This window comes from Coprinopsis cinerea (assembly GCF_000182895.1).
Source record: "Coprinopsis cinerea okayama7#130 chromosome 13 map unlocalized cont3.13, whole genome shotgun sequence".
In the NCBI taxonomy this organism is placed as follows: Eukaryota; Fungi; Basidiomycota; class Agaricomycetes; order Agaricales; family Psathyrellaceae; genus Coprinopsis; species Coprinopsis cinerea.
The window spans coordinates 268,811-290,214 of NW_003307532.1; the positions used below are offsets into that span (position 1 = coordinate 268,811).

The 21,404-nt window shown below is 52.7% G+C and overlaps 6 protein-coding genes and 1 non-coding gene across 7 annotated transcripts; 6 read left to right on the forward strand and 1 right to left on the reverse strand.

The window, feature by feature from the left end:
- Positions 1-333: 333 nt before the first annotated feature.
- Positions 334-1,392, forward strand: CC1G_05648 (hypothetical protein; the record flags this gene model as incomplete). Its single annotated transcript, XM_001838115.1, has 2 exons — positions 334-1,060; positions 1,190-1,392. 2 exons carry the CDS (start codon positions 334-336, stop codon positions 1,390-1,392), a joined length of 930 nt encoding a protein of 309 aa, XP_001838167.1.
- Positions 1,393-1,517: 125 nt separating this feature from the next.
- On the forward strand, positions 1,518-3,887 carry CC1G_05649 (hypothetical protein; the record flags this gene model as incomplete). The annotated part of the gene is made up of 1 exon (XM_001838116.1): positions 1,518-3,887. One exon carries the CDS (start codon positions 1,518-1,520, stop codon positions 3,885-3,887), a length of 2,370 nt encoding a protein of 789 aa, XP_001838168.1.
- A 410-nt stretch (positions 3,888-4,297) lies between these two features.
- Positions 4,298-6,547, forward strand: CC1G_05650 (EH domain binding protein epsin 2; the record flags this gene model as incomplete). The annotated part of the gene is made up of 4 exons (XM_001838117.2): positions 4,298-4,452; positions 4,512-4,590; positions 4,636-5,906; positions 5,962-6,547. 4 exons carry the CDS (start codon positions 4,298-4,300, stop codon positions 6,092-6,094), a joined length of 1,638 nt encoding a protein of 545 aa, XP_001838169.1. The 3' UTR covers positions 6,095-6,547.
- Positions 6,548-8,434: 1,887 nt separating this feature from the next.
- On the reverse strand, positions 8,435-8,545 carry CC1G_20251. Its single transcript has one exon. It is a non-coding gene; the product is annotated as a tRNA-Leu (tRNA).
- A 600-nt stretch (positions 8,546-9,145) lies between these two features.
- Positions 9,146-12,538, forward strand: CC1G_05651 (chitin deacetylase; the record flags this gene model as incomplete). Its single annotated transcript, XM_001838118.2, has 15 exons — positions 9,146-9,226; positions 9,449-9,562; positions 9,849-9,977; positions 10,102-10,120; positions 10,184-10,249; positions 10,386-10,406; positions 10,474-10,505; positions 10,616-10,663; positions 10,714-10,905; positions 10,963-11,052; positions 11,113-11,194; positions 11,261-11,499; positions 11,737-11,770; positions 11,961-12,014; positions 12,279-12,538. 15 exons carry the CDS (start codon positions 9,146-9,148, stop codon positions 12,536-12,538), a joined length of 1,461 nt encoding a protein of 486 aa, XP_001838170.2.
- A 1,341-nt stretch (positions 12,539-13,879) lies between these two features.
- On the forward strand, positions 13,880-15,157 carry CC1G_05652 (TKL/TKL-ccin protein kinase; the record flags this gene model as incomplete). The annotated part of the gene is made up of 6 exons (XM_001838119.2): positions 13,880-13,948; positions 14,016-14,120; positions 14,190-14,252; positions 14,314-14,496; positions 14,563-14,631; positions 14,687-15,157. The coding sequence occupies 6 exons, from the start codon at positions 13,880-13,882 to the stop codon at positions 15,155-15,157; spliced, it is 960 nt and encodes a 319-aa protein (XP_001838171.2).
- Positions 15,158-17,566: 2,409 nt separating this feature from the next.
- CC1G_05653 (hypothetical protein) lies at positions 17,567-20,361 on the forward strand (the record flags this gene model as incomplete). The annotated part of the gene is made up of 3 exons (XM_001838120.1): positions 17,567-17,608; positions 17,676-17,702; positions 17,788-20,361. The coding sequence occupies 3 exons, from the start codon at positions 17,567-17,569 to the stop codon at positions 20,359-20,361; spliced, it is 2,643 nt and encodes an 880-aa protein (XP_001838172.1).
- Positions 20,362-21,404: the final 1,043 nt, after the last annotated feature.

The window sequence follows — 21,404 nt, forward strand, 5'->3', positions numbered from 1 at the left end:
GGGAATTGCCAAATCGGTGGACAAATCCATCCGCACCGACGCGGCGCAAAAAAAGCTCGGCAATCAAAGCGATCAAAAATCCCAGGCTGGCCAAGCGCAACTTGTGACAAGCTCAGCGTTCGCCGTCGTGGCCTCCGCCCACAACAACAACAGCAACGCCCAGGTCCCACGTCCATTCCCTATTCAAGCTATCCTTGTCTTTTCTTCTTGCTTTATCGCCTTTGTCCTACCAACCTACACACACATTTCTATCTGCAACTCTACTCTCTACCTGCACCACTATAGCACATCTACAGGACTACTTGGCGACCTTGAAGACTAGTATCGAGAAGGATGACAGACCTGACAGTACTCGTCTCGCCCACACCTCTCTACCCAAAAACCAAAGGCCTCTTTGGACGGCGCACGTCGCAGCTCAACCGCGCGATCATGGTCACACTCGAATCCGACTCTGCACCCTCCCAGGCATCTTCCAAATCCGCCTCAAACGGCCGTCCTTCTGGCGGCACTACCACCACTACCACTCCTCGATCTCCCAGCCCCACCCCCAATCGCATTCCCACTCCCACAGGGGTTACTGCTACCCAAAACGGCGGCGCAAGTGGTACAGGGGATGATGGCAATGAGACGTCTAACACGTCTGGCAATGGGAGGGGAACGAGACCCAGCAGGTCTCGCACACCGCGCTACGACACCTCTCTCCTCTCACCCCCCATCAACACCTGGAAATCGCCCCGCCCGCGGCCCAAACACCGCCCTACACGTTCCCAGAGCGCGCCCCCCGGCGGCCGACCTAAACCACCACCTCCTCAGGACTTTGGTGGGCACCAGCAGCAGTATCAGTATCAGCAGCATCAGCAGCAGTATCACCGAGACGATCAAGGAATCGGGTTGGGACAGGGCCGATACGAGGAAGACGGCGCGGAGAAACATTGGACGCAGAGTCTGGAGATTGAGTTTACGAGGTCTCTTCCGCCTCCGCGTTCGGCGTCTGCGCTTAGCACCAGGTTCCCTTCCACCGGGGGAGTAGGCGAGCTCTTGCGACCTCCACCTCCTTTATGTGAGTCTCTCCTTTCTATCTCCAGTCAAGTCAAGACAAGACAAGACAAGACAAGACAAGACACGACTGGATAGATATCGATGCTGCATTGATGGATGGCTAATTGATTTTCTCGCCCTATGGATACAGTTCGCCCAACGACCTTTTGGCGCAAGACCCGCAAATCGGGGGTTACGAGCGCCTCGTACTCGCCTTCGACGCATCTTATCAGACGCTCGACATACATCGCTGCTGGACTTTCGTTTGACGCTCCGGTACACGATCTTAGCGCGCTCGGAGTTGAGAGTCGGGTTGGGTTCTTGGTTATCCCTCCTGAACACGAGATTCTCTGATCACCTTCGTCGTTGTCATTCTCAACAGTTATATTCTCATCCTCGACACCATCCTCGATATCCTTGACGGCAACATCATCGCTATTCCATTCCACATCCAATAAAACCGTACCGAAACACAAACCATGGGAGGAAAGTATTTATATCCCAGTGGTGGTGCCAGAGTTGCACCAAGGGGAGATATCCCACAACCACAACCACAACTACAACCACAACAGACACCCACATACACCCCACTCGCACCCGTCCCTCTCCCAGTACCCACTATATCCGACATATCACCCTTCCTCCCCCCATCCCAACCATCCGGTGACACGGATCCCAATAACAACGTTAACACATTAAATGGCTCGACTACGAGTCTTGGTTTACCCAGCGGCGATCCCAATGCGACTTCACCCACCGATAGCGATAGGTCTTCGCCATCTGCTTCATCTAGTTTTGACGGATCATCGAGTTCTGGATTCGACAATTCACAATCTCACAATCCGTCCCCGTCCTCGGGTGTATCCCCGTCGTCGATCCAAGCGTCCTCGTCTACCCCGTCGCCGCACCTCCGGCTGGTCTACTTTATACCGGCGATGGTGATTGCGGTTGTGATACTGCTCATACTCGTTATTTGGGCTGTACAGGGGTGTTGTGCGCGGAGGCATAAACATAAACGTAAACATGAGCGACGAGGCGGGGATGGGGTGTTTGGACCGCGGTATGATGGGGGTGATGGGGGTGGTGGGGGAGGGAGGGATGTGGAGAAAGGAGGAGGAGAGGGGTTCAGACGAGGGGTGTATGGGGAAGGCGGGGATGATGATAGAGAAGGTGGGGGAGGAGGGGAAAGCAACACCCATTTCTATTCACCTGTTATAGCAGAACCGAGTTGGAGCGACGATCCGAGGTTGAATCGGTTCTTTGTGGGCGCGAGGAGTCCGTATGTGGGAGCTGGAGGGGGTGTGGTGTATCATAATCATATCTTGGCTTCGCAAAAAGCTGGCGCTGGGTACAGTGATGACGATGGTGGTGGTGGTGGACACGGTGCCGGTGCTGGTGGAGGTTATGGAGGAGGTGGGATAGCCCACCAGTGGAAGAGTCCGACGATGTCGATCCATCAGCGGATGGAGATGGGGGTGGATGCGGGGACTGGGTTGCAACCTGGGATGTTCACGCATAGTTCGAAGATTTCGTTGGTGGCGCTTGGGCTTGGACCTGATGGACGTCGTCCGCACGACGAAGGCGATGATGGAGAGGACGATAGGATGGGGAAGAGATATGCAGAGGAGAGGGGATACGCGGATGAAAGGCCCATCGGTCATCGACGCGATGGAGCGGAAACTGGCTACCACACGAACCATAATTCTGCCCACTCGGATGATGAAGAACATTCACCGTCTGACGACTCGGACCATCCTGATTCTGACTCTGACTCGGACTCGGATGTCCCATGGGAAACACTCCGCCATGAGAGTATTAAGCGCGGGATTATGGACCAAGTGCAGCATGAGAAGAATTGGATGGATTCGTTGAGGGCTGTTGCTGGGAGTGTGTTTGTGAACCAGGGGTTGGAGGGGGATGATAGAGGTCGGGGAAAGGGTGGAGGGGGGAGTAGGAATAAAGGTAGTAGGAGAGGAAGCCGAAGACGCGGTGTTACATTGCGCGACGAGGGCCCTGTCCCTCTTCCGCCCCCAATCTCACCGCCGCCGCTGGCTAGCCGACGCACCTCCTCGCGTTCCTCGGAGGCCTGGATCGAGGAGGGAGCGAAGAAGAGGCGGCTTGGGTTTGGTGCCTCGTCGTTGATGGCTGTTTCTAGTGGGTTGGCGAAGAGGACGAGGGAGTTTTCGAGTGGGTTTTATCGGCGTGGGGGTGGGGGTGGGGAAGTTGGTGGGGAAGAATCGGATGTGGGTGAGAGTGAGAGGTATTCGAGGGCGTGGAGTCCGGAGAGTGGGTTCAAGATTGTTGAAGAGTCGCCTTTGACCTCGCCTCTGAACTCGATTGTGCACACTCCGATCCGTTCGAATCCCAATACGCCGATCCGTTCGAACCCCAATACGCCCAACCCCGTCCGGCATTCGCTTGACATCCATTCGCCGATACTTCATACGAACTTTGCGACGCCGGTGCATGGATCAGAGTCGCAAGTGAGGGTGTCGTTTCTGCCCCTCAGTCCGGCGCAGATTATGAGCCCGCCGTTGGAGGGGGAGTTGTGTTTTTCGCCGCCGCTGGGGTTGGTTAGGACGCTGGAGGGGTTGAGGGGCGTGCGTGTTGTGGAAGGCGAAGGTGGGTTGCAGGGTGACGAAGTGGATATTGATGGGCCGTTGCCTGATCCTCGAGGGAGTAGTGGTGGTGGTCGTGCCATGCCACTTGGTGGAGGAACTGCAACGCAGACGGAGGCGTCGGATGTTGTGAAGCTTGATAAACCTAGGAATAGGTTGTTCAAGAAGGGGTCGATGTTGATGGGGTTTAGGTATGAGAGACTTCCTGGGGGGAATGTAGGTGGGTTGTAATGGAGCCCAGTGTGTAGGAGGACGTATGTAGAGGGAACGATTTAGGGACAAGGTACCAGTAGATCAGGTACATACTCGAGTACATGATGTCGATTTATCGGTAATTAGCCACGGGATGTCGACTAAATAGTTTAAAACCTTTTCGGTACCTCTGCGTGCAAGATCTCAGCGATTCAACAATAGAAATGAACGAGGCCATTCCCGTTGTGTGACTTTGACAAACAGGCGAGATTGACAACGCCAAGGGCGAACAACGTGGATGGTTACGTAAGTTGCTTTTCGGTCGTCAATTAAGCGCCGCTCGGAAAGTTCCCAAAAGGCTGTTCGGGTGTCTCCTTTCGGCAACGACATCGCATCTCGCTCGACCACCAACCTCAGCACAAAAGTCATCGACGAAGTTGTTCTCGCAGATGCAGCATTTTGGCAAAGCCGCCCTTCGGGTGACGAAGAACTATACAAAGGGCTATAGCGATACCCAGGCTAAAGTTCGGGAAGCCACCAGCAATGACCCCTGGGGACCTTCCGGGACCCAGATGAACGAAATTGCGCAGCTCACGTATAATCAGTGCGTTGTTTTGGGTGTGGTTCATCGGTGTACTGGGACTGATAGCGGATTTGTGATAGGAATGATTTCATTGAGATTATGGAGATGTTGGATAAACGGTTGAACGATAAAGGTAAAAATTGGAGACACGTATTCAAGGTGCGTTTAGCTTGTTCTTCGTCTTTTTGTTTCTGTGCTCAATAGGGTCTTCATGGGGCGATTGCGTTCTGGTTTCGATACTGGCAGAGTCTGACAGTCTTGGACTACTGCCTGCACAACGGTTCTGAAAACGTCGTCATCTACTTCCGGGATAACATCTACATCATCAAGACGCTCAAGGAGTTCCAGTACATCGATGAGGACGGGAAAGACCAGGGCGCGAACGTCCGACAGAAGGCGAAGGACATCACCAACCTGCTGCAGGACGAGGACCGGCTACGGCAGGAGCGGCGCAACAGGGCGAGCATGCGGGACCGGATGATTCGGGGGACGGGCGGGGAGTACGATGGTGAGGACGAGAACGCCGCTCGACGGCGCGGGGACCGCAATCGGGGGAGCGACGACATCCACGGGCTCTCTGGGCGGCGGCCGAACCGGGACGAGGATGAGCTGCGCCGCGCGATCGAGGAGAGCAAGAAGACGCTCGCGCAGGAGATGGCGAAGAAGGAGGAGCAGGAGCTGCAGGAGGCGCTCAGGCAGTCTGAGCAGGAGGAGCTGAATCGCAAGAAGCAGGTCGAAAACTCGAATGAGTTGGCGTTGTTCGATGATCAGAACCAGTTGCCTGCGCCGAATACGACGCATATGCCCGATCCGACGCCGTATGCGGCGGGGCTGCAGCAGCAGATGACCTCGCTGCAGCCCCAGTTCACGGCGATGCCGATGCAACCACAGTTTACGTCGTTCAATCCGTACCAGCAGCAGGCGGAGCAGGAGGCGGCGCAGGCAGAGTTTATGCGGCAGCAGCAGATGTTCATGATGCAGCAGCAGCAGGCGCAACAGCAACAGGCACAGCAGGAGGAGTGGTTGCGCCAGCAATTGCTTCAACAGCAGTTCCAGCAACAGCAGCAGCAGCAGGCGCTTATGCAGCAGCAGACGGGTCTGTTCCCCCCTGCACCGCAGATTCAGGTGCAGCCTACTGGGTTTGGGTCGAACAACCCGTTCGCACCAGCGTCACCCTCGCCGTCCACGCTTTCCCCGATCAACCAGCAGAGAACGGGTACGCCGTCGTTTAATCTGCAGAGCACGTACGAGAACCATTCGCCTGCGAATGTGTCGTCGTTGAGTGCGTCGACGAGTAATAACCCGTATGGTGGTCCCTCGAGTCCTTCCTCGAGTGTATCGTCGAATCCGTACACTGGCAAACCTATCAGCGTCAAGACGAAGAAGAACCTTGGCGAGACGGAGCAGCAGCTCGAACATCTGTTTGCGAATCGGGACGATGGGCAGGATACCTTTGGAAACGTTGGTGCTCTGAGGTGGGTTTCTGTCACCGTTTCGTGACCTGGAAGAGATGCTGACTTTGGCTTTTAGGTATGGGTATACGGATGCTGGACGGGCCATGATCGCCCAGCAGAAGACGGGTAGCTCGCATAACCCGTTTGCGATGCAACAACAGCAGCAGCAACAACAACAGAACAACGACAAACCGTTCTTTGATATCTAATCAGGGTCACTATCCGTCCTCTTCGACCTCGTCTCCAACCGCTCTGGCTCCACCGTCAGCCTTCAGCCCCTCCCCCGCCCCTATATAATTCGTGCTACACCGGATCGTTACCCCCAGCTTCAACCCCTGGCCATCCCGTACGCAACCTCGCCCCTCATACACAACCACCTCCTATTCTCCTACATAGCTGTTCTCCGATTCCTTCGAGGGCATTCGCAATTATCGAGTTCAGAAACTACGCTGTATTCTTTTGGTTTCACGAATCACCCGCTTGTTTGATTATTTCCTAGTCCCTATTCGCCTCGCTGGTCGCTTTCTACAGCTTTTGCACTTTATTTCGTCCTCGGAGTCTTCTTTTCCTTCTTCTTGGTGGGACTTGTATTGCTTTTTTGTTAGCGCTCTACGCTGAATGTTACGGTATGTTGTTGGTCTTGAACAATGAAGCTAGAAGGGGCAGGGATTTACGTGCAACCTCTTCTTTTCGGTGGAAGATGTTTCGTGCCCATTGGCTACTCGCCTCGCTGGCTGTAGTTTGACTCTTTCACTCTCCTTCCATGTCTGTGACTTCATCGTTCCTCATTCATCTCAACGTCCTTCGGTCGTTTTCATTATCCTCCTTCATTCAGTTTTTCGGCTATTCGCCTCGCTGGCTGGAGTCTGGCTCTTTCTTCCCTGGCTCCTTCCGTGTTGGTCTCTCCCGCGAGTTCCACGCCCTTCGGTCTTTTTTCTTTCATTAACGTTTCCCCGTTGGCTTTATTTTTCGACCACGTTATTTCGATAACGTTTTCTATGTTCTTGTTCTTTTGGAACTCACCACATTGGAGTGCATTCCGAGATCTCGTTCACTCTTGGATCTTCCCCTCCACTGCCAGTCATTCCTTGTACGATGGTGCAGGGTCTTTTTACGTGAATTATCCAACTCGCTCCAGTCTCTTTTTATCGGTCGGGGTAGGTTCCTCGGCTCGCTGGCTTTTATCTCTATCTCGTCTTCCAGAGACATGGTGCACCAGTCTACGTTGATTCTTCTTTCTTCCGCATTTTCTGTTCGTCCTTGTCTGTCCTTGTCTGTCCATGGACTCCCCCGACAATATCGTCCCTCGTTCGTCTCATCTCGTAGTTTCTCGGTCGTTTTTTTATTCAGCGCTTGTGTTATTCATTCCCACTAGATCTTGAGAATCCTCGGTCGTTTTTCATTATTGGCGTTTTGTTCTACTTTCATTCCCGCTAGATGCGAGATTCTCGAGGGTCCTGTCATGCTCAGAGTTCAGACTCTTCAGTCGTATTGACTGTTACCGGTCCCTTTTGACGCTTTCTTCATTCATTCCCTTCACTTCACGGGGAAGAACTACTCCTAGGTCGCCGTCCACTGCCAGTGTGATTCGAATTCCTTGGGAGGTTTTGCTGTTTGAACAACCAAGGTGCAACTTGGGATTTACGTGAATTCCTCGCATATCCCGCGTCTTCCACGCAGCAAGTATCCCTCGAGTCTGCTTGTCACCTCACTGTCCTGACTCCTTTTGGCTGTGTCCCCTTTTCTTCTCTACCTTCCATGCGACCTCTCCCGTGACTGTCGTTCATCGGTCTTTTATTATTTATGTAACATTAACCTTAGGCTTCGATGAAGATGTCGTGCGATATGATGGACGGGGGATGAAAAAGGTGCGGTTAAGCAGATAGTGGCGAGTCTCCCGGCGAGCTCGGGATCTACTCCCGTGAACGTTTACGGGTCACAGAAGCGAGAGCCCGAGATTGACAGTTGCGTAGGTCGTGATGAGAACAGACTTGAAATTTGACGTACTTCAAGTTGGCGGTGGAATCGGATTTGTTTGATTTCGGTTACAAATGAGTTGTACATACTTTGAACATAATGCATAGGGCCTCGGAGAGTTTTCTTAGAGAAGAAGAATCTTCATGAGTCGTGGGAGAGGTTTCTCGAAGCCCAGACATGGTATACTGACTGGATACACTTCTCGACCCGGGACATATTCAGTGATATTGTGCCAGTCCTTGAGGGGCGCGATGACCCTTGCTAGCTTCAGGCTGGCGTTGGAATGCAGAAGCTCGTCTTCGGCCCAGATCTGACTTTTGAGAGCTCAACAATTTCCCCTTTTTTCTCGTTGTCTCTTCTGTTACGTGCAGAGTTTATATCCTTGAACCGCATGGCTTCCGAAGCCAGTGGGATGTTCAACTACTTGCTTGGTATCACAATTGCGGCCAATTTCTCGAGGTCTATGAAATGCTGATAAACATCTGGGCACAGCAGCTTGAGTAGTGCTAAATGTAGACTAACTCGGATGAAGGCGTCAATCTTGAGACGGTTCTAAAAATCTATAAAAAGATTGACAAGAGTGGGATTTGAACCCACGCGGGAATACTCCCATGAGAAACCCCTAATGACAGAGGCAAGCTTTCGCTTGAGTCACACGCCATAGACCGCTCGGCCATCTTGCCACTGTGGGACCACATTTCTTCAGCCACTCGTGCAACGCGTGGCCTTGGCTGGTATCGATGGACCATTCGCCCGTTTCGATTCTTTCTAGATCTTCACTTCTCTCCTCCTGCTTGGATAAGGGCTAGCTCGGACGGGACTCTTGGATCGTTGCACACTCTCTCAATGCCAACTGAGCTGGCACTACGAAGTGGTTAGGGGTCGTGGACGACTCGGATGCGGGGTGCAACAAGCAGCTGCAAAAAAACTGGCACTTTCTATCCTGGCTGATAACAGTTTGTCTGCGCTGTTCTTCTCGACCTCTGACCACCTCCATCTCCCATCGGCAGAAGAACGGAAAACCGTAAAGCATTCCGACAGTGTTTGCCGTTCGATGCCCGGTTCTGGCGGCTGTCTCCACATGGGGTTTCCCTTGCGTTACCTCGATTTCTCGGTTTCCTCCCTTTCTCCTAGCTGGGCGCCCTTCAGAACGGCCTGAGGCTGCGAATAGGAATCTCAATACGGGCCACCGACTGGGGTCTGTGGGATCCACTCGGATCGGAGATTGCTTTTTTATTTTATTTTTAGAAGGGTATTCCGGGTCCTCGCTGGGTCCTTGCGTCATGTCCCTGGACGTCCTGCGCGTCTTGTCATTGATATCGTTCCTCTGGACCTTTACGACGTTCTTCCACTATCGGTGCTCTGTATATCCCCGCCATTCTTTCCTCCGCCGCTCATTACACCCATTTGGCTGTGGCACAGATTGTCTCGTCGGTGAAGAAATTTCTGTTCAGCCAGCTCGCCGCGCTCTGTAATCCCCGCTACATTTCCTGATCATCATCTATACGCACCTCGCCGTTGCATCTTTGAACATGTCTCTACCCCCGCCTAAACCCAACACTCGCTATCTATCATTCTATCAACAGCCTGCTATCTTCTTTTCATTGTTCTTGGCCCTTGTCGTACCCCGCGGCGTTCTCGCGCACAACCCACCGGTGAACAAATCTAGTACCGGGGCGGGGAACTCCTTTCTCGAGAATGTAATTGCAGGTTCGTCCTTGTCGGCATTCGCTCAACCCCAAACGGCTTGACGCTGACGCCCGCATGGAGCAGACCCTATTCACGAATGCACCCCGTATTATTATCCCCCGGTGGATTCGCGCCTTTCGTCTTTTCCGCCTATCTGGGAACCCGCCTTCATCCTTCCAGGCGACACAAACGCTGAAGCAAAGTGGGATTCGATCGCCGCTTCTGTGCCCAATATATCTGTCAAAGTGGTTGCTTCTCTGTCTTCTCGTTAAGCGATGTCTTATTTTTGTTTTCCAGGGAACACCCGCGGGCGATATCCGAGACGTTCGATACTCAGAGAAAGATACGGATTGTTGGTGGACGTACTCAAAATGCGTCTCGCCGAAGCATGAAGGATTGCCAAATGACATCGCAGATGTCCCGGAGGTAGCATGGATGCCGTGACCCTTCATCTGAACCCACTTAACGGATTATTTAGCCTCACACGTTGGCGTATGGGTTTGACGACGGGCCGAATTGTTCTCACAACGCCTTCTACGATTATCTGCAGAGTCAGAACCAGCAAGCTAGTGCGCAATTTACTTAATTTCTGCTTTTAAATTTCCTCATGGATGGTTTCGCAATCCGAACAGCAATGTTCTATATTGGAAGCAACGTCATGGACTGGCCACTGGAAGCACAGAGAGCGGTGTCCGATGGTATGTGGGTTCCCTGATCCCGCCTCGATCGCACCCCTAACGAAATTACGTTTTCTCACTGCTAGGCCATGAAATATGCGTCCGTAAGTCCTTGGAGGGCAGCCTTTAGTATATCACATTCTCACCGATGATACAGATACCTGGTCTCATCGCTACAGTGCGCATCACTCACACAGCCCGGTCGTCCATCGCATTTGACTTTGAATTTCAGTGACAGGCTTCAGCAGCAGGGATGCATTCGCAGAGCTCTATTATAGTAAGTAATTGGTGCATTGTCGGAAACGCTTATCTTGATCTTAAAATACAACACAGCGGTACGGCGTTACACCTCTGCACGGGTTAGGATTCACCCCAAAGGTTTGTTAGATGCAAGCCATCAAGCTTGTGGCTGGAGTAACGCCCACCTGTTGGAGGGTAAGAATGAATGAACTGTTAACTGTGCCGCGACTCATAGATATTCTCAGCCGCCCTTTGGAGACGTCGATGACCGGATTCGTGCCATTGCTAACGGCCTAGGCCTCAGGACTATTCTGTGGAAATATGATACCAACGATTGGAGAGTCGGGATGCCAGATCCAGATGCGATCTCCATTGGCCAAGTTGACGCCAACTATGAAGCCTTGCTTGCAGAGGCTGAGAAGGGGACCTTTTCGGGGGTATGTAATGGGATGAGTTAACACCTCAGTTCTCCCTCGCTGATCTACACTTTCTAGTCGGGCGCCATCCTATTGGCACACGAACTGAATAACTTCACCATGTCAGAAGCAGTGAAATATTATCAGAAACTCAAATCGAAATTCCAAGTGAGTGAGGGGATACTTGGAAATTGTCCTAAAGAACTAATTCGGTTATGTGAATGCTAGAATATCGTTCCGCTCGCGGTGGCTTTGAATAAGACGCAGCCTTACGTTGAGGATGACTTTGTCCTTCCCAGTTTCGCAGATCGTGCGCGTCTACTAATCCTTTGGTATTTCCATGATATCCTTGTACTGACCTCTCCATTCTTGCCAGATATCTCGAAAGGCATTCCAAATGCTTCTAATGATGACCCTTCCAGAAGTTCATTTGCCCAAGCGACGTCACTTCCTTCCCCCGTCCCAGACGTTGACGGTTTCTACTCCGCGTCAAACGTCGACGAGATTCATTCACAGGATCCGGAGCTGGAAATCTCTTCCATGTCTTCCCCGTTGAGTCTGGGATTTCTTTCTCCTGCCTCGTGGCGTTTCACTGTTTTTGTAGGGGTGTTATCGGTACGTCCTTCCCATAGAGGACATTTTGATGCGCAGCGGTTCATTTTTCTCTCAGGTGTTTCTCGAAGAGTGCTAGCCGATGTTGATGTTTCTGTTGTAAATTGTTTGTAACGTTTGGGTGCCCGACGACGGCATGAACAATAGCACACCACTTCCCCGTTCAAGTTCCGCTTTAGGTCACAGTCAGGCGTCGCGATTGAACCAGATCGCGATCCTGATTGTAAGAGTCGTCGGCAGGTCCTGCATCGACGCCACTGGTCAGTGGTTAATGGTAGGTGGGGAATAGAACGGTCTGTTTCTGCTCCCCCGTGCTCTACGGCGGCTCCGTCCAGGTACTAGGTGGCGACGCCCGCTTGTTCACTCCCTGCAGCACAAACGACGAAACGAGGCCTTTTCCCCTTGCAGTTTTCTCCTTCCCACAGCTATGCTTTTTCACCCTTCCTTTACCATTGTTTTCTCAGAGGTCGCCAGCAACGATCCAGCAAGACGGTCATCACCCTCCTTGCCGGCCCCAGGTGTACCATACCAGCCAAGTCAGACGCTGACAATTGTGCCACCGCCGACTACTTTTCTGATAGACGCCTTTCGACTTGTACGCCTACCATGGATCGAGGTCGACTCTGGTGCTCACAAACTGAACAGGCGCGTAACCATCGGCAGGAGACTGAAGACGATAAAACCGACACCGTGATTGAATGTTCAACAGACGTTGCGCGCACGACATCATGCAAAGAATTGTCTCAATTTCTCGCCAGTAACCTCTAACATACCTTCTTTAGGCCACAGTAGACTTCGAATCGCCAACCGTCAAGGGGTCGGCGCACTCGTTCCATCTTCCGGTCTAGGGGCCCCTTCCCTGGATGCAAACTGCTGCGGACTGCCGATTCGACTTCGCCGTCCGACAAGCTATCGACTGCGACTGCGATACAATGTGGAGTTGACACCGCTCACCCTCATGCCCGCCTCTGAGGGAAAACAATACCTGAATACGCTGCGCCCTGGCGAATTTTACCGTCCCGCTCCCCGCCGCTGCTGCTAATCCCCGTTCAACTTCCTCGTGGCACGTCACCCATGCGTCAAGAACTGACCCAGCTCTTCTTCGTCCGGATCTCCATCCATCTCCATCCCCGTCTTTCGCGTACAAGATGGGCGACAGATGTTTCTACCCTTTTCTCTCCACCCCTCACTCCTCCCACTGGGCATGTTCTTCAGCTGATGCAGTGGGTGGGTCTTGTCGAAATGGAGAGCAGCAACATGGAAGGTCTAACGCTGTAAATCCCGCTTGCTTCGCTTTCCGAGTCGCTCACCAGCAGGTCCGGCCCTGTTCGACTGAATACCTTCACGTGGCTTAGAGCACGGTGGGAGGTAGGGAGGCAGGGGGTGTTCTTAAGTTTTTGGTACATTGCAGGCGTTTGCACGGGCATCCTTTCCGAGAGTTGCTGAACAATAACCATCGTCAACTCCTCATCTACCTTTCTTTTCCGTTGTGCACTTCGGTGCTTGAAATTCTTGCTGCCGTAAGAGTCAGGCGCAAATAACGTCTAGTACTCGGCCTTTGAGTCGGCTCAATAAAGCCCTGCCCCACACCATCCCAGGCCAGCCGCCAGGGTGTTCCGAGTCGATGCGAGAGAGTTCAAATCCGTATGATCTGTCAGAATAAGCTTACTACCGAAGAAGGGCGCTCCTCGCGATCGATTATTTCTCCGTTTCGACCGTAGGATCTGCATTCGGCCGGATACTTAAACCCATTGAAAGACAAAAAAGGATGGCGATAACGATTGAGATTTGATGTCCGGTTTCAACTGAACACGTAAGGGCATCACCACAACGTCTACTTTTGAGCCTACAAGTACTATTTCATGAACCTTGCCCGCCCCCAACCGAGACGGCGACGGGGCAGCAGGCTCTATGATTACCCCGTCTATCTGAAATGGATTATTGAACTCTTTTTAGCAGCATCCCTTCATGCCAGAGAGGAAGCCGATGCCGAGGGTGAAGGTCGTTTTGACGGTCGAATCGCACTTCCCAGGGCCAGTGGATTAGGATAACAGCAGTAAGCAATCTCTTGTGCACGAATCTAGATTTCAATTGTAGGACCCTGAGCTCCAATCGATTGGCGTTGTTTCGTATGAGGCTATCGCTCCGTGAATTACATCGGGATGACTTAATGCATCCTCCTCGAGATCTCTTTCTCGATGCGTTTAGAGTTTATGTAACTGCTGCGTGGAATTCAGATAAATTCTCCCCCCAATCGCTGCTATTCCCCAGAAGAGCCCCACCAACCTTCACTCACTCCTTGCTACTGAAGTCTCTTCGCCCCTGTGCATTTAGTCCCCTGCCTCTCAGCCTGGACCGTTCAGAGCGCCGGATGTCATTCCAAATGGCTAGCCACCCCCCCATCTCTCGACTTCAGGACGTGGCACCCTACGCGTCCATTATCAAGAGATTCGTACGTGGCCTCATCCTCTCTCATGGATCATGATTTTGAATCGCTAATGTTAATTGCTATGGGACAGGAAATCAACCGAAGTCGTGCCAAGGTCGTTCTGGACCTTGACGCGACTTTTGCGAGAGGATCGTTGTCGAAAGTCTTTGTTGGCACCATCTACGTTAATGGCCAGGTGAGTAGCGTGTTTGTGCTTGCCGGTGTATTCAAGTTCTTTTCCTGATACATTGACTTCTTCTGCAAGGCGCCATCCAAGGTGGTCGCCAAGTTCCTGCATGCTGGTCCAGAGTATCCACAGTCCCAGCTGGTGAGCGCTCTATCGATACTTGTAATAGTGCTATTGACCTTAGACTGTCGCTTCTTTTCAGTTCTTGGCTAGCGAAGTATCCACGGTTAGCCATCTGATCCATCCCAACGTCGCCCGGTTTCACGGACTCTGGTGGCAAACAGAGTTCCCTGCAAGTTTTATACACCCAGGCATTGTCGTAGAGTTCGTCGACTACGATTTGTTGGAGTACACCAAGGCCCGTCCGGGAGAAAGGATACGCGTTGTAAGTCCCCGCCGTCTACTAGTACCATAGCTCAACCATCAATGGAACCTATGTATCGACCCATAGTTGAGGGGCGGGGTGCTTGCTCTTCAGTACATCCATCAGCAAGGCATCACACACGGAGATGTCCACCCGGTGAGCAACGTTTAAACGTGCTTTCGGTTGTGATGATGGTTGACTCGGCCTACAGGGAAACATCCGTGTAGATGCCAAAGGAAACGCCAAAGTGATCGACTTTGGCTTGGCCCAGATTCAAAATATGGGCGGCTTTCCAAGGATCGACGGAGGGCGCAACCCGCGTTACTGCGCACCTGAGATTTTTGGCTCCGACGAAGAGGAGGAGCCACAATGGGGTGGCGGCTCGGAAGTGGACATATGGGAAGCAAAGCCGATCGCATCTAGTTCGGATGTGTTCGCGTTTGGGATGGTATTTTTGGAGGTGATGGCTGGGGTACCTCCGTACACCTATGAATATCCTCCGAACCGGCCATACCATGAGCTGTGCTTCGCTGTGGCGAGAGGGGAGAGGCCACGGTTGGAGCGGTATGCTGGTCTCAGTAACCGGCAGAAGGGGGCCTTGCAGAGGATGTGGGAGCAGGATCCGAGTGCAAGGCCGACAATGAGCCAGGTTGTCGATATGGATTCTCCCCTTTGGTCATGATACCCCTTCCATCCAAATCCCCACTCTCATTCCATCTATTTCTTCCTTCTGTGTCTCAGTGTCTCTCTGTGTCAACCTAGTATCATTCTACCAATATAAATATAGAGTACCAGATTTATCGGGGTCTACGCAACACAGACGGTATACGTGTGCAGCTTTTCTTGGCAAGGTCCATGGACGAGGGCTGCTGTCGAGCGCGCTCGAGTCTCGCACGACCAAACCTGGTCATGGTCATGAGCATTTCCCCTTCCATCTCCGCTGTCATCGGGGACGCGTCCTCCGAGGGGGAAAGACGTCGACTGATATTAGGGCTCCATGCTTCTGCTCATTATCTATCTTAATTTCCGGCTATGTAAGTTGGACCCACCCAAACGACTGGACAATCAAAGGCGTGAGGTGATCACTCTCACCCTTGCGGCCCCGACGAACGACTACGCCAACTCTGCTCGTTTATAGCCTTGGCTGGTATAAGCAAGGTACAAATTAGGCAATGGCGCTACCATTGACGGGCATGGGTGATCGATCGAGAATCATGTTGGGGCGTTGGCAGGCCGAAGAAAGCTCGAGGGAAGGCAGGAAAGACGGACCGTGGGCTCACCTCAATCACATGAGCGCTGAGGATGGGATTCGTGAGCCAAATCTTGGTGGGAACAAGAGGATGGTCTGGATATGGCAAGTGGTTCAGGAAGGCTGTCCGAGGGATACCGTGTATGGTGTGGTTCGGATTCTGTGGCACTGTAACTGGCGCACGGGGCCGTAACGGCCATTGTTCTGGTCCATGGTAGAGCGGGCGATCTAAAATGCGTCGAAACACCAGGCCCGTGTAGGCTCAGGCTCGTCTCCAGAGGAGTATGAATTCCACGTTCATGTTCATTTGGGTGGCCAGAGCTTGCGCAGAGTAGGTAGGTAAGGATCTCTATTGTTCAAAACGTGTCCTTAGTATGGTTAGGCTCCCAGGTGGGACTCCGATGCACTTCGAAATCGATGGCAAGAAGGCTAATCCTTGTTCTCCACGGCGTGTTCGATTGCTTCCTTGTAGCCATATCTGTTCGTGACAAACGCCTAAAGATAGGTTATTCTGTTAATAGTCAGGTCGAACAACACGATAGACGTACCCAACATCGATTAAGTACCAGCTGAAGGGTGGACTGCGTTGTGGTTAGCATGGTTACCGATCAATAGCGATACAGACGAGACTTTGGAACGAGCCTTTGTCTTTCGTTTATTGGGTGTTGCAATCTAGGATGTGCCTTAAGGCCCCAGAGAGGAGCTGCCATCTCTGTCGTGAAGTGGCAAATCGACGGTGAACTTGTGGCACGAGGTACTAGTGCTTTTCATAGGCTAAACTTAGACAGGAAGGTGTTCGTTGGTACACTTACGTGAGTCTAATGCCTATCTGCATCCAATCCATGGAAATACTCCCAATGAGACCGAGAGAGGCGCGGCAGCTGTGACGAAGACGACGAAACCAGTCCTGACCAGAGAGCGCATGGAAACCCAGGGGATGGTGGTTAGAGAATGCAACTCGCGATCGGAGGTTCCAAGGAGCTCTCCATTCGACCTGCCGCAAGGTGACAAGGTGAACTGTGATTGTCCAAAGCAATGAATTGTGAATGTCTGTTCAATCTCAAATTAGCATTTTTCATACAGTCGTCAAGGGGACTTGAAGGATAGTGTCCATCTTGGTGACGACTCCACAACGAACACGCTGTGATTATCGATTCTCTCCCTGGTTCATGGAGGCCTCGAGGGTGTTACGGTTGCCATTCGAGCGCGTTTGAAGGCTTTTGTTCATCGTTGTTGCGTATCTGGAGGCTTCGGTACATCATGGATGACGGCGAAAAGGGCTGGAAGATGTGATTTTGAGGGATGCCGAGTGATGGGAAGGCGCGGGACCAGAAATCAAAAACGGGTGACGGTACCTTTGACGTGGGAACTTGAATCTCGGCCTCTACGAGAGCTTGTGCGACGGTTTCTGGCTGCTTTGTTCTCTTTCCTGTCCCGGATTGCTGTCCCTCGTTTTCCACAAGTTCCCTGATGCTGCCGGTCTTTTCTGCCTGAACATCGACGCTCAACCGCGCTCACAACCACGCTCTTTGTCGTATTCAGGGTTTCTCCAACCAACCACCGGGGCCAGAACCTTGCTGGTTTTCGCTTTTTAATTTAACTTTGACCACCAGGGCTTTAAAGAACGTCTGGACGCTCTAGTCTATCTTATTGCACCACTTTCTTCCATCGACCTGCGCCATGGATACCGATTACGCCTTTCCACAGTCAAGGGGCCCCATTCCGCGAACCAGGCCGCTCAAAACCACGAGTGCGTCCAGGGAGTCAAATGCGTTGCGTGCATCTGTGTTGGATGCGGCGTTGGAGCTGGGGATTGGAAACAACTCGCTGGTAACAGCCTGGATGTTTGATAACACGCTCAAGGAGGAGGACGAAGAAGAAGAGGTATGTCCACAACTACTTCATAACTTTGGGGGAATGGCTCTTCCCGGAGCCTAACACCTCGTTAAAGTCGCGTTCGGCTGCTTTGGACGAGCCTGTGCGCTGGCATCACACCTCAACCTTACTCGAACTCTAATCCGAACAACGTTTGTCATTAGAGAGACTAACATTCTTGATTACAGGAGCCCACTTCATCACCTGGGTTGACCAACAGGTCCTCAGCGCCCTCGGATGAGGGTACCTCGTATCCAATCACACCCCCTGATCCCGCGTACAACAACAATCTACCTACCAAAGGGAAGCCACTCGCAGGCTGGGATGATACAGAGAGCCCCTACCACACCGGAAGTTCATCAGAACCGGGGGTAGGCATCGCCTTTCCGTCAACCAACTATAACGACATTCCAATTCCTCCCCGGCCTACAACGCCGAAGAAGCTGCGGAAGAAGGGCAAGGATGGATATGATAGCGACGGCGGGTACCTCAGTGAAGGCGGGAAGAAGGCGCAGAAGAAGGAGGAAAAGGCACGGCTGAAGGAAGAGAAGAGGGAGCAGAAGGAGGAGGATCGGAAGAGGAAGAAGAGCTTCGGTCAGGTCATCAGGGGGAGTAAAAAGGCAGAGGACGCGTCAGGGTACGACACGGATGGTGCTGGAGTCGCCAGCTCGTCGAAAAGCCCGTTCAAGTCCAAGTCGAAGAAACCCAAGTCGAAGAATGCCTCCACTGATACAGGGGCCGGCTACGAGACCGACGCGGGCTACGCTTCTGCTGGTTCAGGATTGAAGAAAGGCAAAAGTCGCTTCTTCAAGATCTCGCTCAAGGGCTCACGTCCAGATCTCAAATCCGACGCGTCTGAACCTCTTCCGCCACCACTGCCCACAGAGCCAGTCACTCTCCCCATCGCAGAACGTTTCGCGACGTCTCTCGGTGCATTGATGCCCGGGTCTCCAAGCACTAAGCTCTCCAACCCTGAACTCCCCGCTCCATCGGTGCCATCCACTACGTCAAGCTCGAAGGTCGAATTGCCATCTATCCAACCTTCCGAGCCTCTCGACTTCGACTCTATGCCATCTACCACCCCAACGCCCTCGACACCCAAGCCTCCAGTGGATCGAAGCTCGCTTTCTTCTGGAGAGTCATCCTCTTCTCAACGCCCCCGGATCCCGCTTTTGTTCCGCGAGGTTAATGCAGGCTCCGGCCATCGCGGTGCGGGCGCTGGAAGCATCTCTACGATAAACTCGACGCAGGCATCAAGTATTCACTCGGGGACGTCTCACCAGCAACCGGTATCGCCCATCACCTCTACCAAATCTGGAAGGCCGTCGTCGTCGTCTTCTGGCCCAACGACAGGATCGTTGAAAGCCACGCCTACTATTTCGTACCCTATCACTCGCGCAGCGTCTCCGGCCCCTCCGACGTCGCCTACATCATCTATGGACGTCGGTAAGAACAACAGTTCGGCGATAGAGAATGGATATTCGAGAGGCCCTTCCCCCCTACCGACGTCGCCGAGCTCCCCGTACGTTGTCGTAACCCCATCGATGACATCTTCCCCCGTGTATCCCAACGGCAACAACACTTTGTCACCCCCTGCTGTAACCACCCCTCTTTCCCCTCCAGTCCGCGATCACGTTCCTGTTCGACCCCGGAATCCCCCAACAGATGGTTTCGGGCCTCGTTCCAACCTCACGTCTCCCCCTCCCAATCACGGGCGTCTTTCCCCCAACCCGGAGATGCGGTCTCGCCGTCTATCACCCCTCCTTGTTCCTCAAGATGTGTCCTCGAAAGGCAATACCCCATTGCCGAGTCCAAATGTGCTGGCGTACTACGACATCCCGCCCCCCAGTCCACCACCGATGGGTCCGTTGCCGAGTGTCCCACCTGGCGCTGGTGCTACTCCCTCGAATCCACCTCCTTCGCATCTCAGGTCCAAGCTCGTGGGCCAGAGGAACGGAAACGAGCTCAGCGTGTCGATTAACCCCAACATCCAACGCGGACGCGAATCGCCTTTCCCTTCGAGACCGATCGCTTCTCCTGCCTTGAGCCCGTCTCCTCGAGTCATGAGCCCCGCCCCTGGGTATGGACCTGGAGTAGGCTTGGAAGCTCGACCCAGGCCGAGGTTCAGGGAGATGATGCACGAGGCGCCTTCAAGTGCACCATTGGCGTCTAGGTTCCCCACGGAGAGGAACATCATTCCTCCCAGAGCCAACATCATTCCGCCAACTCGCCCGCCACGCACAGACGACGACGAAATCGCAGGTCTTGCATATGCCGACCATGAGGATGAGGACGACCAGGAAGACATGCGAGATGTTCTCGACAGGTTCCACGACTCGAGTCTCGAAGGGAGCGAAGAGAGCCACTACCCCGATGAACGCACACTCCCGTCTCGACGCTCATTCGAAGCACTCCGCGACAAACACGAATCGTTCGCCGTCTCGGAGTACTACGGTGGTCGCGCTCGTGGTGCACCTGAACCTCAACCTGAAGATGATGACGTTGATCTGGCTCTCGCCCTCACCTCGGGTAACCGGGATACGCTGTACACGATGGAGGACGATGACTATGACGACAGGAGTATCTATAGTCGGGTTAGCATCTTGGACCCGGATAAGAGTGGGGAGACGAGGGATCGGTTTGTGAGGAGGGTGGAGGCGATGCTTCGGGCCAAGGAAGCACGGGAGGGTGCACCGGTTGTCCCTCCTGTGCCCAAGATCCCTGAGGGGTTGGCTAACGCGAGCAGGCCCAATAGATTTTAGAGGACGCTGGTCCATTTCTATGTTTTCCGCTGCCCATGTTCTCTCTTTTTTTTTTTTCTGTTGGTTTTTGGTTTGTTTTATCTCGAGGTTGAGCTCTCGTGTCACTCCTTTCCCTTTTTTTTTTTCTCCTTTCCCCTTGTCATTTTCTTGGTTTGTTTTGTTGCTGTCGAAAATTGTTACATGTTCACCACTTTCGTTCATCGTATCTGTCCAGTCCCCTCGTTCTATTATTCTAGCCTATGTAGTATTACCGAGTTCATCCTGGTTCCCCCGTTGTTATCGTATTCCAGTAAAGACCTGCCCCACTGGCAGTGTCGAGTGACTTTTCTTGATTGTCTATGTACATACTTTTCTTCTTTGCTTTGACTCGCATTTTACACATTCCCTAACACCTAGCATAACACACAACATACATACCTCACTCATTCAATCCATTCATCGCTTCCCATTGAAACTTCAGTCGACATCGTTGAGCTTGCTGCATTTGTCCCGATGTCCGAGTCCCTGGCCCTTCGTGGTTCCCGGCAGGCAACTTGTTGAGCCCTGATTTCCAATCCGGGATTTCTTTCGGAGATTGAGGTGAACATTGCCGCTCACAGCACTGGGAATCCGCTTGCAGGCTCTCTCGTTTCTCGTCTCTGGCTTTCCTCAGCCAAGTTGGGCCCTGGTACGCTTTCGGGATCGCGCTTCGTTCAGAAGACGGACTTGCTCTTTGGAGGGTTGACCTTGCTTTTGATTTGATTGGCGATCTCGTTAGATAGATACAGGATTTAGGCCCAAGAATCCTGGAGGTCCTTTCAGCAAAGAATTCGATTCAATTGAGGTTGCCGAAGGATGTACGAGGAAAACGTCAAGTTAAGGGAAGGGGTGAGGAAACTTCGTTCTGCTCATGGGTGAAGGCTTGAAGGAGACGAGAACCATTCATCATCGGCAGGCGTTGACTGTCAAGTTATCATGTATGTACCTCCTTCATACTTTGACTTTTCCATGTCAGTGATTCTTAGTACTAAAAGACCTAATGTATGAATCACTTAAGAGTCTGA